Genomic DNA, 17,082 nt, shown 5'->3' with positions numbered 1-17,082 from the left:
GACTTATTTGTTTATCCACCTTTATTATTTTTATAAATAACTCAAGGTGGGGGGGACATACATACCAGTAATATTTCTTCTTTCTCCTATTTTCCCCACAACAACCTTGAGGTGGATTGGGCTGAGTGTGTGACTGGCCCAGTCACCCAGTCAGTTTTCATGCCTACTGCAGGTCTAGAACACCCAAGTTTCTGATTTCAAGCCTGGTGCCTTAACCACTAGACCAAACTGGCTGTTATATTTTGAGAATATATTAATACATTAAATTATATTTTGAGAACAAGCTGTACTGCATATTGATGTTGTGATTTTTAAATTGCCAAAAGCCACCCTGACTAATTTATATAAATAAATAAACCCTGATGTAGAACTTGTCATTTTCGGAGTTGCTACTGTCAGACTTTTAATAGATAGCTGATATTCTCTTGAAGTGAATCTTTTCATGTTAATCCTAGCCAGGCAAGCCATCATCAACTGATATATTAAATTAAAACCTCTTGAATATCACTACCAATTTGGGTTCATTAGCTAATTTTAGATATAGTCCTTTCTATAGCCTGAACAATTTAATGACACTTGGAAACAAAATCCAAATTATAGCACCAAAGTTAATACCAATATAGGCTTACTTTCTTTGCTTTTTTCCAATTCTTTGCTTCACATTTTTTAGGCCATTTGGAGACCACCAGATTTATCAGAGCCATTGATGGGTGAGATATGCTTCAGGAGGTTTTTGGAAAACCAATACTCATATGTCTATCAGATACTCTTTGCTAGAATTTGTTGGGCAAAGACTTCTAAAACGTTAATGAGGCTTAAATTTTCTTAATGAAAATGACATGGATTCTTCCACAGAATCTGTTCTTCTATATTTTTAATTATTTTAATTTAGATGTTGCTTTCCACAATGTTTTCTGCGACTGAATTTAACCTATCATGCCTTTAATTTCAAAATAGTTCTCCTGCCAAATGGATGTCTTTTTTTCAATTGACCTTACATGATTTTAATAATAAGTTGCATATCAGCTGGAAAATCAACAACTGTACCTTTGAGTTCTTTAAAAACTCCTGGGCGTATGCCATCTGGACAAAGTAACTTGTTAATATTTAATCTGTCAGTTAGACCTAGAACAGTACACAAACACACACACAGACGTGCATGTGCATGCACACACACACACACACACACACACACACACAGAGAGCGAGTGAGAGAGAGAGCACCATATATATATATCAATAAACCCATTTTACCTGCATACTCCATCTTAGATCCTTAGTCACACCAGAGCAAAATAGGACAAAATGTTGGAAATTATTGTTGATAGATCAATTAGAAAACATTACACTTAATATTTATTTCTCCCTATTGTCTGTTATGAGTGGAGGAGAGTTCTTGAGTTATAGTTACAATTCATAACCTTTATAAAATAAACAAAAGCGTAGCTTTATATATCGAAGACTCTTGAGTGAAGATCGTGATCAGTCTTCTTCAGAAACAAACTCCATCAAGCTTTGTCTCTCAAATGACAATAATACAGCAGCTGATCCTTTAAATTGTGGCAGAGGTAAAATTTAAGATTGTATGGTGCTAAGAATGGGTATCTTGGTATTCTTGTTTTCCCCTTAAGTTTTGCTTTTTAAGACTCAGCCTGAGATAGGAGATATCCCTTTTTATTCTTGTAAAAATCCTGGATGCTTGTCAATGCTTCTATACCAACCATTCTGTAATACAGTTTAAAAATTTGAGATAGTCTAATGAAGGAAATATTTTTCCCTTAACCTACCCTAGTGTTTCTATATTGATGTTTACATCTTCCAATCAAAAGATACTATGCAGATTAACATATTATTTTTTCTCTCTTCTTGTTTTAAAAACTTAAAAATAGTAGATTGTCTGGATCTCTTCTAAAATGGATAATCTGAAGCACGGCAATTGCATAATAAAAGTCTTTATCTGATGCTCTGGTAAGAAATGAGGATGGTATTTTTAATTATATAATAATTAATATAATAATTATATAATTATTTTCCATCTACAACTTTATATATCATTGCTTAGGAAGGTTTTTATGAGATTTCATATGTTACTTAGGAAACCAATCCTGATTAGAGCATTTGTATGTTAAATTAACCATATCATAATATAAAATATTTGAATGATTGAGATGAGTAGCCTTAGCAGTGAAACTATAGTGAACAAATTTTTGAATTAGAGACTCCAGAGATGACATAGAATGGATCCCTTTTCAGTACTGCTTTTCTTAAACAGATTTGGTCAAATTATTAATTATGACCTTCTTGTTTTCTTCTAAAATTTATATTGGAAATTTGAATCAGTAGCATACAGATATAATACAGAATAAATTTGAGTGTGTGTGTGTGTTTGTGTGTGTGTGTGATTAGTCTACAATCATACTGAACTCAGAACACTAACAACAACTTCCAATAATATGAATAATATTTACATACATTTCTTATGTAAATAAATAGATAGCCAATCTTAAAGAGTTTTCCTCATGAACTTTAACAGATTCAGGTAAGAAAATAAAAATTGCTTCAAAATCCATTTTGTTCCAGGTACAGATGAAACAAGATTTAATTAGGCTTTTACCAGAATTGCTACGATCAAAGGTATCTCATAGTTTTGCATTAAATGTCAGTAGCAAGCTTACTTCACACTATGTCCTCAATTAAGAGATGTCAGATTAAGCCAGGACACAGCAATGATTTTAAAAAGAGTTTTAGCATAATTCCCCCTCAAGGTTTTTTCCCCCCATGCACATAAATGTGGTTTTCTTGTATATGGAGCCAAACAAATAAGCATTAAGTATCCTACAATACTTCAACTGAGAAGGCTGTGTTCAGATACGGATCTAAAAGAATACTTCAAATGCAAAAACATTTTTAATAAAACTGGATTATCCAGTCGGAACTGTTCTGATCAATCAAAGACATTTTGCAATACATTTGCTTTGAAACTGTATGCCTGTCAATGTCCTCAGCATGCATGTCAATGTGCTTCCCTGTTTCCATCTATCCTACCACACTTCTCCAGTGAGACTGATGGTTGGTGCTGGGCCAAAAGTAACATGTGTTATTTCCTGTGCTGTGACTGCTTGTTTTGGGTTGGGAAGAAATGGCCCTTGCATTCCTGTGCTGCTTTTTCCCAGCCCCAAAGTAGCAACCTCCTGGATGGGGAACAAGCAAGAGGCAGCATTTTCTCTGCTGCAAGGGCTACATAGACAGCCCTCTCCCTACTTTTCCTTCCCCCACTGAGATTCCCTCCTCCAAATTTACACTGGAAGGGGAAGGTGTCAGCCCTTAAGAGGTAATGCAGATAAGAAGCACCAACCATGAGTCCTAGCCCTGCCTTTACAGTAAAGTTACAGTAGCACAATCTTGCAAGCCTGAAAGTACAGGTAGTCCTCGGCTTATAACTGAAAAAAGTGACTTGTGACCGTCTTTCAGAGTTACCCCCTTTGCAGCATCCCCATGATCATGTGATCAAAAATTCAGATGCTTGGCAACTGGTTCACATTTATGATGGTTGCAGTAGCTCGAGGTCATGTGATCCCATTTTGTGATCTTCTGACAAGCAAAGTCAATGGGGAAGGCAGATTCGCTTAACAACTGGATGGCCAACTTAACGACTTCAGTGATTCACTGAAAACAACTGAGGGAAGAAAGTTCGCAAAATGGGGCAAAACGAGGATAGGAAGGGCAACAATAGGAAAAGAACGCAACTCTGAAAAATCCGTTGGGAAAAAAGATGACGGAACTCCGTTCCAGTGCATTCTATGACAAAAAAAGCCCTGGATTTATTGTATAGCAAGCAGATCAGTAAGTAATATATTATCTAACTACCGTAATTAACCTATTTCCGTCTATTATCTTATAAATCCAGCTATTTCCAGGAGAATTACTTCTGGAAGAAGAGATGACAGACAGCATGATTATTTATTTTGGCTTTGTAAACAAGAGTATTCTAGTTCATTGATCAATACTCAATAGAGCAGCTTGAAACTCAAAATTATTAAATAGTTTTTAGCAGTACACTGAGATTGTGCTAAAAATATTTCTACAATGCCTGTATCAAATGCTATAAACTTTAATTCTCATGCCTTAAGAGCAGGTACACAAGGTCGATGGCAAGGAACTGGAAGGATAAAAATATCTGGAACAGCCATACTCCTATCCTATTTATAAGCTGGCAGCTTGTTTTTCAGCAATTTTGGGTGTTTTTTTTTTAAAGCCTTAAATGTTAATGAAGAAAATTTTGGTTGTGGTACATTTGCCTCATAATGAGTTTGCATTGGAAAAAAATGACTTAAAATATAATGTTTTTCCATATGAGAAGTAATGTGCAAATTACAATACACAGTTTTACGTAGCCTTCAATTCCAAATTAACTTATCTGAAACTAAGGATCATTAAAGTCAGTACAGGTAGGCCTCAACTTTAGTGACCGTTCAAACTTACAATGGCACTGAAAAAAGTGATTTATGGCTGTTTTTCACACTTAACAACTATTGCACCATCCCTATGGTCACGTGATCAAAATTTGGATGTTTGGCAACTGACATGTATTTACGATGGTTGCGTGTCCTCGAATCATACGATTACCTTTTGTGACTTCTTGATAAGCATAGTTAATAGTGAAGCCAGATTCATTTAACAATCATATTACTAACTTAACAACTGCAGTGATTCACTTAACAATTGTGCCCAAAAGGTCTTAAATAGGGCAAAACTCACTTAACAACTGCCTTGCTTAGCAACAGAAATTTTGGGCTCACTACATAAGCCAAGGATTACCTGTATTACCTACTTTTGGATAACTGTATCCTTACTTTCTACTTTAGGATTGTATCCATTTAACAGACCTCAACAATTGAATAGCAGTTTTCTTCATCTCCACAGTCTCCCTCATCCACATGTGCTCTGCAAAATAGCACTGGACAGATTTAGGGAAATACAGAGATGTGAAGGTCAGATTTATAGCATTAGATTTTTGTCCTTCATTTAAAACCATAATAAAATACAACAATGTTTTTCTCTCTCTTACACCCACTCACTCACTCAGACGCATGCATAACCCTCTTTTCTATGAAATTTATCAATACGCATATCCAGCTGACTGAAGTGTCCTTTCACATTCCCAAACAGTTATGGACTGACAGCCATGGGTAGACTTCAATGTAAACTTCATCTGCGTGACAATCCCTTGAATAGGAGCTCAATTGTTTTTATAGTCTAGAACATCTGCATGATCATTACACATTCTAACTGTCACTCAAAACACATTTCCCATTCATAAAAATAAATAGAGAGAATGGAATGGCCAAATATATATGGTTCTCCATATTTTGCAGCTCATTAACAACTTATTCTAACCAGTCCTTTTATTTGTAAACTATTCAAATGAAAAGTCTGTTTACTTATGAGAACAGATCTACCTATCCATTACAGATAAAACTATTTCTATCTGGGGGGAAAAGTATTGTGTCACATGGCATTTTTCTCAAGAGTTTTCTGGGAAATAACCAGTCTGGATATATAGTATACTTTATCAGGACGAATAATAGCATGTGGTCATTGCAAATGGGGAAGAAAACTCTGAAGTTTTGGAAAAGTCCATCCAGACCCTAGAAACAGCTCAAATTTTGTATCAAAATCAGGCCACACCTTAATTAAGAGCTTTCTGATGGCATGAGTCTTTCCCTGCCTATCCTAGATGCTGAGCCAACCATTATGCTACCACCTTTTTAAGTAATCTGACATTAAACTTTGAAGGAAACTATTAAAAAACAATTTTCTAAGATTCCTGAAGATAAAACAGGCCTGAGAAATTGATAGATTTGGCAAGCACTGTACTCATGCCACTTGAATTCAGCAGGAGTTTCTTTGAATAGTCATGTCTAGGTTTATTCTCTTAATCATGTGTATTCTAACTTGGAAATACTACAAGTCTCATTGAAATCATAGAATCAAAACCAAATAATAAGCAACCACTGGTGGAGCAGTGGGCTAATGCCTCCTTAAGTAACACCAGCTGCCTGCAATTAGTGCAGGTTCGCATCCCACCAGGCTCAAGGTTGACTCAGCCTTCCATCCTTCCGAGGTAGGTAAAATGAGGACCCAGATTGTTGGGGGCAATTAAGCTGACTTTGTAATAATGCCGCTTGGGGTGTGTGTGAAAGCCCTAATAAGCAGGCATATACATGGAATGAAGGCTACTGCTAAGCTTGTAAGCCGCCCTGAGTCTTCGGAGAAGGGCGGGATATAAATGGAATTAAAATTAAAAAAAAAAATAAACCATGCATAGACTAGTAGGCTTCTCAGAATATGATTTAAAAAACCCCCAAAAAAACCCAAAACTGATTCCGACATATGTTAACTTTGCAATTACCACAGTTAATTTAGAGAAGGGCAATATAGCCTCTCTTATACTCACCTTCCTTTAAAGTCCATTTAATTGATCCTGTTCTCTTGCTAACTGCATGTAAACTCCCATCAAGAGTTGAAACGAACAATAATGTCTCTGGCAAAGTCACTGAATTGGCATTTCCACAGCTCTGGGGGAAAAAAGAAGAGCAGAAGACTTACATTTATTTTGTTAACTGAGCAAGGTGAAGACTTGATAGGAAGGACAAGAATGTGTATTCCTTCAAACAATGACCAGTTTCTCTTCCTTGCAAAATTAATAGTTTAGGTAGCACAAGCAACCCAAGCAGGATTATACTAGTTTAATCCTGTGGTTTTTATTAGCTTTCCTACTATTGCAACCCATATATCGAACATTGGGCACTTTAGATTTTTAGATAGAAGGAAAAGAAGCCATGGTACATAATCATCCTTAACCTGAAGAGCACACTATGCTAGTCAGGGCATAATTTAGGTCAGAACACAATCCACCCACTGCATAGAGAGAAGCCAAACAAGCAGTACTCATGAACTTGATTTGCCTTTTTCTGTTTTCCTTCTGCTGTGTGGGCACCAGGAACAAGGAACTTATGGCCTTAAAGATGCTGCTGAACTATCAGCCCTCACCTCATAATGGAGGATGGAAAGGGATCCTGGGAGCTGTAGTTCAGCAACAAATGGAGAACTCAATTTCCCTTAAAGAAAGACGGGAGAAAGAGAGCAAGGACTGTAGTGATGATGGAAATCATGTAATACCATGTCACACAAATAGGTGAGAATAGGATTTTCTCTGTTGTTGTTATTGTTCTTGTGGTTGTCATTTCTCCAGGTTTATGGGAGATAGTTGGCACACATTTTTAAAACTGACTTTCGTTTTACTGTTTAGTTTTCACATATTTGTTACTTCAAAATGGTAGAAAACTGTGCTGTTGGTTTGGGGAACAATCCTATTAAAAAGGTGGCCTCAGAGACTGCCAAAAATAGAGTGTGTGTGTGTGTGTGTGTGTGTGTGTGTGTGTGTGTGTATAGGGATAGACCTCAATCTACCAGTCCTTGTCATAAGACTAAGAAAAGGGAGTGCCACTAATTCATAAAACTCTGGAGTAAGGCATGCAAAGCCCTGAAACAATGCACTGGCGCAGTATAAGTAGTCCTTGACTTACGGACCACAATTGAGCTCAAAGTTTCTGTTAAGTGAGTTGTTAAGTGAGTTTTGCCCCATTTTACCACCTTTTTTGCCACAGTTAACTGAATCACTGCAGTGGATAAATTAGTAACCCAGTTGTTAAGTGAATCTGGCTTTCCCCTCAGTTTTGCTTGTCAGAAGGTTGCGAAAGCTGCTCACATGACCTTGGGACACAACAATGGACATAAATATGAACCACTTGCCAGGCTGATCATGGGGATGGCTGCAAAGGTAATAACTGTGAAAAAGGGTCATAAGTCACATTTCTCAGTGCCATCGTAACTTTGAACAATCACTAAACAAACTTTTGTACGTCAAGGACTACCTGTATTTCTTAGGGAATTGAGTAATGAAGAATAGAGCACAGCCGGTGTTGTGGCTGATCATAATTAAGGGTTAAATTCTTTCTCCTTTGAAGAAAGAAAAGGGAGAAAGTCTGAAGAAAGAGGACTGAATGTTGGGACGGTTAGAATTTGGGTTCGTTGGCGGTTGACAGAGGAAGGAGGAAGGAGGGCCAGACAGATATTTCTAAACTTCAGTTTCCATGAATGAAAAGACAGCAAAGACCTTTCTGAGTTTGCTCAGGGAAGAAACCTCCCATTAAAATCTGTGGACAAAGCTGCTGCCTCAGCAAAGCACCTGTAAACTCTTGGTGGTCTTCCAGGGGGTGGGGGTGGGGGAAGCGGAGCCAGGCAGGAAAAAGTAGATCCTGCTAGAGTCAGAAAAATGAAAGAATACAATGAATTTTGTCAGTTAAAACAATGGCTTAACTCAGAACAAAACTTAAACATCTGCTAGCGTTTCTTCTTCTTGAGCTCTACCAAACAGAAAGAAAAAAAGAAAGAAAAGAAAAAAAGGAGCTCTGCCTGTAAAGACAAATTAGCCCCAGGCTGATTTGGGATACCACTTAATGATGCCAAAACCAGAAAGATCGGATCTCTGAGATAACATCCCGTCGCAAGGCTTCATGGAAATAAGCAGATGCTCTGAAACTGCGAGGTATTAACTAGGGACAGAAAAAGAAAAGGCACCTTATGGCCCAAGATAGTTTAGGGACCTTCATTGCCTCAGATGAAAATTACTAATAAAATAGAGGAACATGTAAATTAATTTTTCCTCAGGGATTTGCCCGCAAACTGGGGTTCTCTTCAAAGGGCCCTGACCGTGAGTATTTTTGCTGTAATTCTTTATCGTAAAAACAAAATGGTAAGAGCATTTTGATTGTTTAGCCACCTGCCATTGCCTGAGAAGTTTCAAAAGTATATTTAACACACAAGTTACTACTGAAACTCTTAAGGGCTTGAAATGACATTTTTGAATATAGTACTGATGTTTTCCAAAAGACAAGAAACTGACTGATCGGAAACAAAGATGTTGACCATATTGAATTATTTTACACAACCTGTTTGAAAAAGAAAGATACAATCGGTTTCAGGTTGGTTATTTTGAAAAAGTGAACAAGCATTTCATTAACAATTGAAATACCTTCTGTCCAAACATAGCTATATTTGAATATGGTAACCAAATATGCTACAGGATCAAATGAGTTGTTTTATCCAATTCATATGATCCCATAAGAGATTTATTCATCAAATAAGAAATAGTTTTGGAGGTCCTTCCTTAGAAAAAAAACTGAGCCCTTTTCAACTTCCTTATTGAGAAATCCAAAAGATCTTACAGAAATATTTCTTTTGCAGAGATATTTTGTTTGCAGTTTACATGTACCGAATGTTTTTTTTTTAAAAAAAAACCACAAATGGGAAACTGTTCCTCAACTGCACCTGTTAGTTGAGTGCTTAGGCTCTGTTACTTATCAGAACCTACCCATTTTTTTGTGATAAAGAATTATTCTCATATACATATTATATTATAATCTGGTATATTGACTTATTTAGTTGAGTTTCCTGGAGGAAGATTAAGTCAGGATATTTCTGAATGCGTGTATTAATTTTACAGCACTCTCCATAATATTATAATTTATTTCATTAATTTTATGCTGTTTGTTTATAGCACCATATAGTACCAGTGCTATATTTTAGATTTTATAGTTTTTTATCACTGAAGTATAATTTTTATAATTAGATCTTAGTGTTATAAAGTCCTATTATCTCATGCAGTAATCCTTGTCATTATTAATATATTATGCGAGATCTTAAATTGCTACTCCTGGGAATGATTTTAAATGTTTTATATTTTATACTGTTTTAAGACTGGCTGACTCACTGATTAATTATACAATGTTTTTGGCACTTCTAATTCTCCCTTGAAAAAAGAAGTCTGGGCTTGAATAAATGTTTGAACTTAATTGGGACAAATGTAAATTACATATCTCCTAATTTATTACATCGGATTTTACATCATGTGTTTAGTGTTCCTCAGCCCCATTAAAAGAGGGATAAAATTTAAGATGATGAATTCATTTTCATCACATATAAAGTTTTGTCCTACAGTAATATCACATTGCATAGTCTTTATGTTTTCCTCTTCACAATAGGCGAAATCTAATGATTTTCTGCTGATGAAAGCCTTTCAATCCGTGGCACACCAAAGATGGAGCTGCAACTTCATCTTGCATTCTGAAATCTACTCCAACGGTCCAATCCCTTAGAGTAGATTTGGAGCCGGAATAGGACAATTCGCCATGGCCAATTTGCCACAGGACAACTCACCATGGCCAGCTCGCTGTGGGACAACTTGCCATGAAGCAATTCAACAATTCAAGTTATTATTTAAAATGATTTAAAACATATAATTTTTGTCATTTTTCGCATCATTTCTTTAATTATTATATATCACCATTTCTTCAATATTAGTAATCATAATCATAATAGTAAAGTTGGAACGGACCTTGGAGGTCATCTAGTCCAACCTCCTGATCAGGCAGGAAACTCTATACCATTTCAGACAAATGGCTGTCCAGTCTCTTCTTAAAAACTTCCAGTGTTGGAGCATTCACAGCTTCTGGAGGCAGGTTGTTCCACTGGTTAATTGTTCTAACTGTCAGGAAGTTTCTCCTTAGTTCTAGGTTGCTTCTCTCCTTGATTAGTTTCCATCCATTGCTTCTTGTCTTGCCTTCGGGCGCTTTGGAGAATAGCTTGACTCCCTCTTCTTTGTGGCAGCCCCTGAGATATTGGAACACTGCTATCATGTCACCCCTAGTCCTTCTCTTCATTAAAGGTCATTAGAGTTCATTAGTATAACTCTTGTTCCACAGGAAATTGTCCCGTGGCGAGTTTGCTGTGGTGAATTGTCTTAGGCCCATTTGGAGGGTGCAAAAGGAGTAGAAAGTACAATCAGCAGACTTTAAAATCAGGTGGGCAATGTTAAGCTTCACCTTTTAAAACTAGATAAAATGGAAGTACAGAAATTATATCTTAAATGAGTGAAATACACTTTGTTACAAAAATAATTACCGAGTTGAATGTGATTTTCCTTCAGTTAATTGCTATTTAATAACTAATTATATTTAAAAGACTCCAACTGTTAAATATGGTGCAGGATGAAAAGAACTTGCTTTTATCTTAATCATCTTTAAGTGGCATATACCTAAACAAAACACCTACCGTACTAAGTTTCAGGAGAAGATTCCATAGGTTGTATTTCCAGTAACAGAATTGGTGTGATCCTTCAAACTCAGGCTCTAAGCCAGAGTTCCCAAACCTTTTTGGGTTTGCAGACCGGCCCGGGGGCGGGGTGGAAAGGGAATGGTTCAGCATGCAGGCGGGCAAGCATGTGCATGTGCAGCTACATTTGCGTGAGTGGTGGGCATGCATGGCCGCCGCTCACTCAAATGGAGCACTCTCACTCGCCACTTCCACAGCCCAGTTCCGAAAGGCTCAAGGCCTGGTAGTGGCCTGTGGCCCAGGCATTCGGGAACCCTGCTCTAAGCAATGACACCATTTGCCTAACATTCAGATCTTGCAATGCATAGGAATATTCTGCAGATCAAGAATGTTGCAGAATAGGCTAAGCGAAAGACTTCTGAAATTCTATGAAATTAGCAGAACAAAAACTCCGCTATGGGATAAGGAATAGAGATTATTAAAAAGGGATACTATACTAAGCACTGTAAGAATGGGACAAATATTTCTTCAGGAAAAAATGTCAATACGTTCTTTGATTGATTCCGTTATCAGTATAGAAATAATTTACATATTACTACAAGCAAAAAGAGGAGAAGAAACACAGTCCAGCGTTTAACTGTTTGCAGAATTGTGCAATTTGCACATTCTTTTTTGATGAGTTATTAGGAAATTCACAGCCACAACCAATAAAAGGGAGGGCACAAGGATGATCCAATAAGAGCTGGATCATGTTTGCTTTTTAGGAAAAAGGGCCCCCAGTGTTGATCAGCTTGTAGCTTTGAATATTGCGATTTGAGGTATAGGTAGTCCTTGACTTACAACAGTTCATTTAGTGACTTCCAAGTTACAACAGCACTGAAAAAAGTGATTTATGACCATTTTTCACACTTATGACGATTGCAGCATCCCCGTGGTCACATGATTGAAATCCAGATGCTTGGCAAGTGGTTCATATTTACGACGGTTGCAGTGTCCCTGGATCACGTGATTCTCCTAATTACCGCATAAGAATTTGTCATCGTATCCAGAACATTTGCTAAGAGTGTTTTGCTACATAAACTTTGCCATTTGCCCCTTCTCTTATGGTGGAGGCACAGGGGTGTAATACATGAAAGGGAGCAACCAAGCTACTCTGGTTTTGGATTGAATCTGAATTGAAAAAAGATCAGAAATCTTGCCTGTTAATTATTTGTTTCCCAAATTAAACTAAACTTTATACACAGGGTTAACTTTTCAAAACAGGGGAGTTATTTGATGTTGGTACTCTCAATAATAGTCTTTTTTATATACAGGTAGTCCTCGATTTACAACACTTCATTTAGTGTTGTAGATGAAGTTACAACAGTGCTGAAAAAGTGACTTAGGACCATTTTTCACACTTACGACCATTCCAACATCCCCGTGGTCACGTGGTCAAAATTCCGAAGCTTGGCAACTGATTCATGTTTATGACAGTTGCAGTGTGGTGGGGACATGTGATCACGTTATGCGACGTTCTGACAAGCAAAGTCAGTGGAGAAACCAGATTCATTTAACAACCATGTTACTAAATTAACAACTGCAGCGACTCACTTAACAACAAGAAAAGTTGTAAAATGGGGCAAAACTCACTTAACCAATTTCTCAGCAAAATAATTTTGGGCTCAGGTTTGGTCGTAAGTTGAGGACTACCTATAGTTCACTAAGATTTCCATATTTCCTGTGATACAAGTATACATCTTTCATTTTAGCATTATAGCTTAACACCTTAAAGAAGTACAGTTCAGTCCTCTGAGCAACTAGAATTTTGAAAGAACTAATCAGTTTATTACATAAACTAACCATGAGGGGTAGTTCCCGTAGAAATGAATGAAGAAATACATGACATTTGTCCATTCACTTGTGAAAAGAAAATGTCACTCGGCGGTATTTGCTTTGGCTAGAAACTTCAGCCTGAGATCTAACTGACCATATTTACCATCAGAAACAGAACACATGGTTGTATTTTCCAAGAAACACCTTTGAAGTTGAGTAATATTTTAACCATTCAACTACTCTTTAACAAACCGTTCATAAGCACATGGCATCAATAATCAAACTGGATTTTTTTGTCTCTAAATATATAATTTTTCTGATCAGACCCACATTTTTTCTCATAACACAGAAGTATTGTAAGGACAGCTGTACAACATTGGGAAAAGATAAATCTAAACATTTCAGTGTTAAAAAAGAAAATGAATTTACATATTTATTTAGAGGACTAATTCAGCTTTCAATATCTTGTTATATATCTAATACATATAACTTATGATCATCTACGATTTATAACGAAAGCCAGTTGGGCGTAATGGTTAAGATTCCAGGCTAGAAAGTAGGAGGCTACGAGTTCGAGTCCTGCCTTAGACATAAAGCCAGTTGGTTAATCCTGGGCCAGGTTCTCTCTCTCAGTCCTAGGCAGAAGGCAAACCTGAAATTTCACCAAGAAAACCTCAGGGATTGATTCCTGGCACTTGCCAGGAGTCAGGATTGATTTGAAGGTACACAGATAACCACAATTTATAGCAGTGAATTTGTTTGTGGTGTACTTCACCATTAATTGCTAATGTTTATAAAATCTAGACACTACTGGAGAAAACAGTTCTTTAATTTTTCTCTTTCTGGTCAACAAAAAGAATATTGGACAGATCTTCTACATATAATTTCAGGATTTGCAAGTGAAAGTGTGTGTGATGAAATATATGGCTTTTAGCTCATCAGTAGAATGAGTTATTCCTCACTAGTAATAAAATAAAATATTCAGTAAAGTTTAACTATCTCAGATTAAATCATAAAAGATACAAAAAGTTCTGCATTATTTGTTTTGATATAACCGCTAGATTGGTCACAAAAAAATCTATCAACAGAAGAAAACTTCTTCTCCCAATCTGGGCTGAGAGAGAGTGATGGGTGCAAAGTCACCCAGATGACTTATGTGCCTAAGGTAGGATGAGACTTGGGTTTCACTACTCCCAGCCTAACACCTTCACCACCATGCCCCCACACTTCTCACTCAATTTTACAGATACAAACAAATAAATGGTTTTCTAGATTTTGTCATTCTTTAATTCAACCATGTACAAGGTAATTTCCCTTCCAAAGCAAAACCTTGGTTCTAATGCCTGGTTTTGAAAATTACATGGAGGATATGGAGAAATAGGCATACATGTGAGAAACAGAAGACCGAACCAAACAGATACACACTGTATGCCAGGTGCATGAGGCATCATCATCCTTTCAAAAGGAAAAGTGGAAAGAAGGGGATTAGTTGGGTTTAATGCGATGAAGAATTATAAGGGAGAAAGCATAGTTAGACTGAAGAAATTTATGCTCAGAACAATAGATTTCTGCTACAATGACAGATTAGACACAGGTTGCTAAGCAAAACTGACCTATATTTATGTCAGTAAGTGAGTGAGTGAGTGTGTGTGTGTGTGTGTGTGTGTGTACAGGCGCTATGCACAGGTAGTCCTTGACTTATGACCACAATTGAACCCCAAATTTCTGTTGCTGAGACAGTTGTTAAGTGAATTTTGCCCTATTTCTTGCCATAGTTGTTAAGTGAATCACTGCAGATGTTAAGTTGGTAACACGGTTGTTAAGTGAATTTGGCTTCCCCACCTGTCAGAAAGTCACAAAAGGTGATCACATGACCCCGGGACACATACAACCATCACACATATGAACCAGTTGCCAAGCATCCAAATTCTGATCACATGACCCCCTAAGGATGCTGTAATGGTCATTAAGTATGAAAAACAGTCGTAAGTCCCTTTTGATCATTAAACGAACGGTTGTAAGTTGAGGACTACCTGTTCAAATTTGGTCCATCACTCCCCTAACACATTATTGTTTCTAGAATGATTTCAGTGACTATTCAAGGGCTCAATTTCTCCATCCTATGCTGAAGAATGAACTTTCAGCCTGAGACATGAAAAGCTGCTGCTTCTAATCTAAGTCATTTGGGAAGGACCCAGATTGTTGGGGGCAATTAAGCTGACTTTGTAATAATGCCGCTTGGGGTGTGTGTGAAAGCCCTAATAAGCAAGCATATACATAGAATGAAGGCTACTGCTAAGCTTGTAAGCCGCCCTGAGTCTTCGGAGAAGGGCGGGATATAAATGGAATTAAAATAAAAAATAAAAAAGGGCAGTCCCTTTAGAGCAGTGGTTCCCAACCTTTTCTACACCCCGCACCCCTAGAACGCTTCTGATATATTCTCACACCCCTTACAAAAGTTCAAAGTAACGGCAATAAGTTATGCATATGCACTATCATTTTGAAAACCCAATTTTTCCGTACCCCCTGGAATATCGTCTCACACCCCCAGTTGGGACCCGCTGCTTTAGTGGATCAAGAGAAAAGAGAAACCGGATGTCTATCACATCGTTCCATCAATATCAGGGCGCATACTGTGATCTTTAATAAAAGACATTGCTTAATGTTTAACAGACAAAACAGGTTGTTCAGCATCAATTCTTTGATACTGAAAGGTCAGGCTTGGAGAAATGCACAGATCCAGTCCTTGGAGAAGGCCCTGCGTGAACCAACAGTAGTAGTGATGGCAGTCCGTGGATCTTACATCTTATAGTAGGGCGCGCCAGACCTGTGGAACCACTTGCCGGTTGAGCTCCGGATGGCCCCCGACCTTCGCTCCTTCCGGCGCGATCTAAAAACGTATTTATTTGAGCAATCTGACCTGGTTTGATGGGTTAGGGTTGGGGTTTTAATATGTTTTTAATTATTGTTTTAAATTTGGGCATTATATTTAATCGTTTTTTAACTTTTGTATTCTGTTTTTATATTTATTGCCCTGTACACCGCCCTGAGTCCTTTGGGAGAAGGGCGGTATAAAAATATAATAAATAAATAAAATAAATAAATAATTTGCAATTTCTTGCCAGTCAATTTTTTTGCCTTCTACAGTTTTAGGAGGAGCAAGAGCTGTAGTACATAGGGCTATATCATACACATGGGTCTTTTTTTCAGGGGGTGAATTTGGAGTCTGATTTAGAATTTATTTCTCCTCCCATCCACCTAAAAATGGCAGGAAACCATTCTACCAATTTGGTAACGGTGGTCAGAAAAGAACACGGCAGGCACAAAAACAAACAAACACCAGCTTTTTTGCTGTTGTCCCAGGTTTCTGCCTCAGAGGACCCCTGAATAAGGGGATCATATCAGAGAAAATAACTTCTCAATGTTGAAGTGAAAGGAGATGGTTCTGCTTTATGGGTATATACAATAAGAGCTCGCTATAGCTGTCTGTTGCAACCCGTGTTGAACTTTTTCTTTAGAACTATGAATAGCTTCAGAAAGGGGGATGCGCTACTTAATAACCTTTTGCCTCAGGGATAAAAGCAGCTGGTGGAGAAGGAGGACACCCCTAAGACAAGCGCCTTAAAGTGCAGCCACAGCTTTGCCAATGGCCATCTTTCTATCCACTGGCAGGTGGGAAAGGAAGATAGGCTGGGCCCAAAATCTAAACCCACCTTTCTAGCTAGATTTTTTTACACCAGCCCCTCTCCCTTCTTTACATTACCCCCCCCCTCACACACACACACCCCATACCCTTGGGGCGGGGGTTGCCTTGTATTCTTTGCCCACTTAGACTCTTTATGTCAGGGGTCTCCAACCTTGGCAACTTTAAGACTTGTGGACTTCAACTCCCAGAATTCCTCAGCCAGCTTGCCAAGTTGTCAAGGTTAAGGACCTCTGCTTTATGTGATCTATGAGCCTCCTCCTGCCTCTGTGAGTGATTAACTTGTGATTTGGGAAAAGAGGCGGGGGGTACATTACAATTTGTGTAGTTGCCTAAGTTTTCCTTCTTGCCCAGTGCAGCAGAACCTGTATAGCAGGGGTCTTCAAACT

The 17,082-nt window shown here is 37.7% G+C and overlaps 1 protein-coding gene across 2 annotated transcripts in view; it reads right to left on the bottom strand.

Annotated features, from left to right (window-relative positions):
* Positions 1 to 17,082, bottom strand: part of ERN1 (endoplasmic reticulum to nucleus signaling 1) — a 76,595-nt gene that overhangs the window by 44,958 nt on the left and 14,555 nt on the right. For both annotated transcript variants that reach the window (XM_083355439.1, XM_083355440.1), the window contains exon 2: positions 6,458 to 6,578. In XM_083355439.1, coding sequence (XP_083211565.1) covers positions 6,458 to 6,578 — 121 coding nt within the window. The remainder of the gene's footprint in view (positions 1 to 6,457; positions 6,579 to 17,082) is intronic.

This window comes from Vipera ursinii (assembly GCF_947247035.1).
Source record: "Vipera ursinii genome assembly, chromosome: 2".
In the NCBI taxonomy this organism is placed as follows: Eukaryota; Metazoa; Chordata; class Lepidosauria; order Squamata; family Viperidae; genus Vipera; species Vipera ursinii.
The sequence above is the reverse complement of the archived record's forward strand: the minus strand, read 5'-3'. Positions and strand labels throughout refer to the sequence as shown.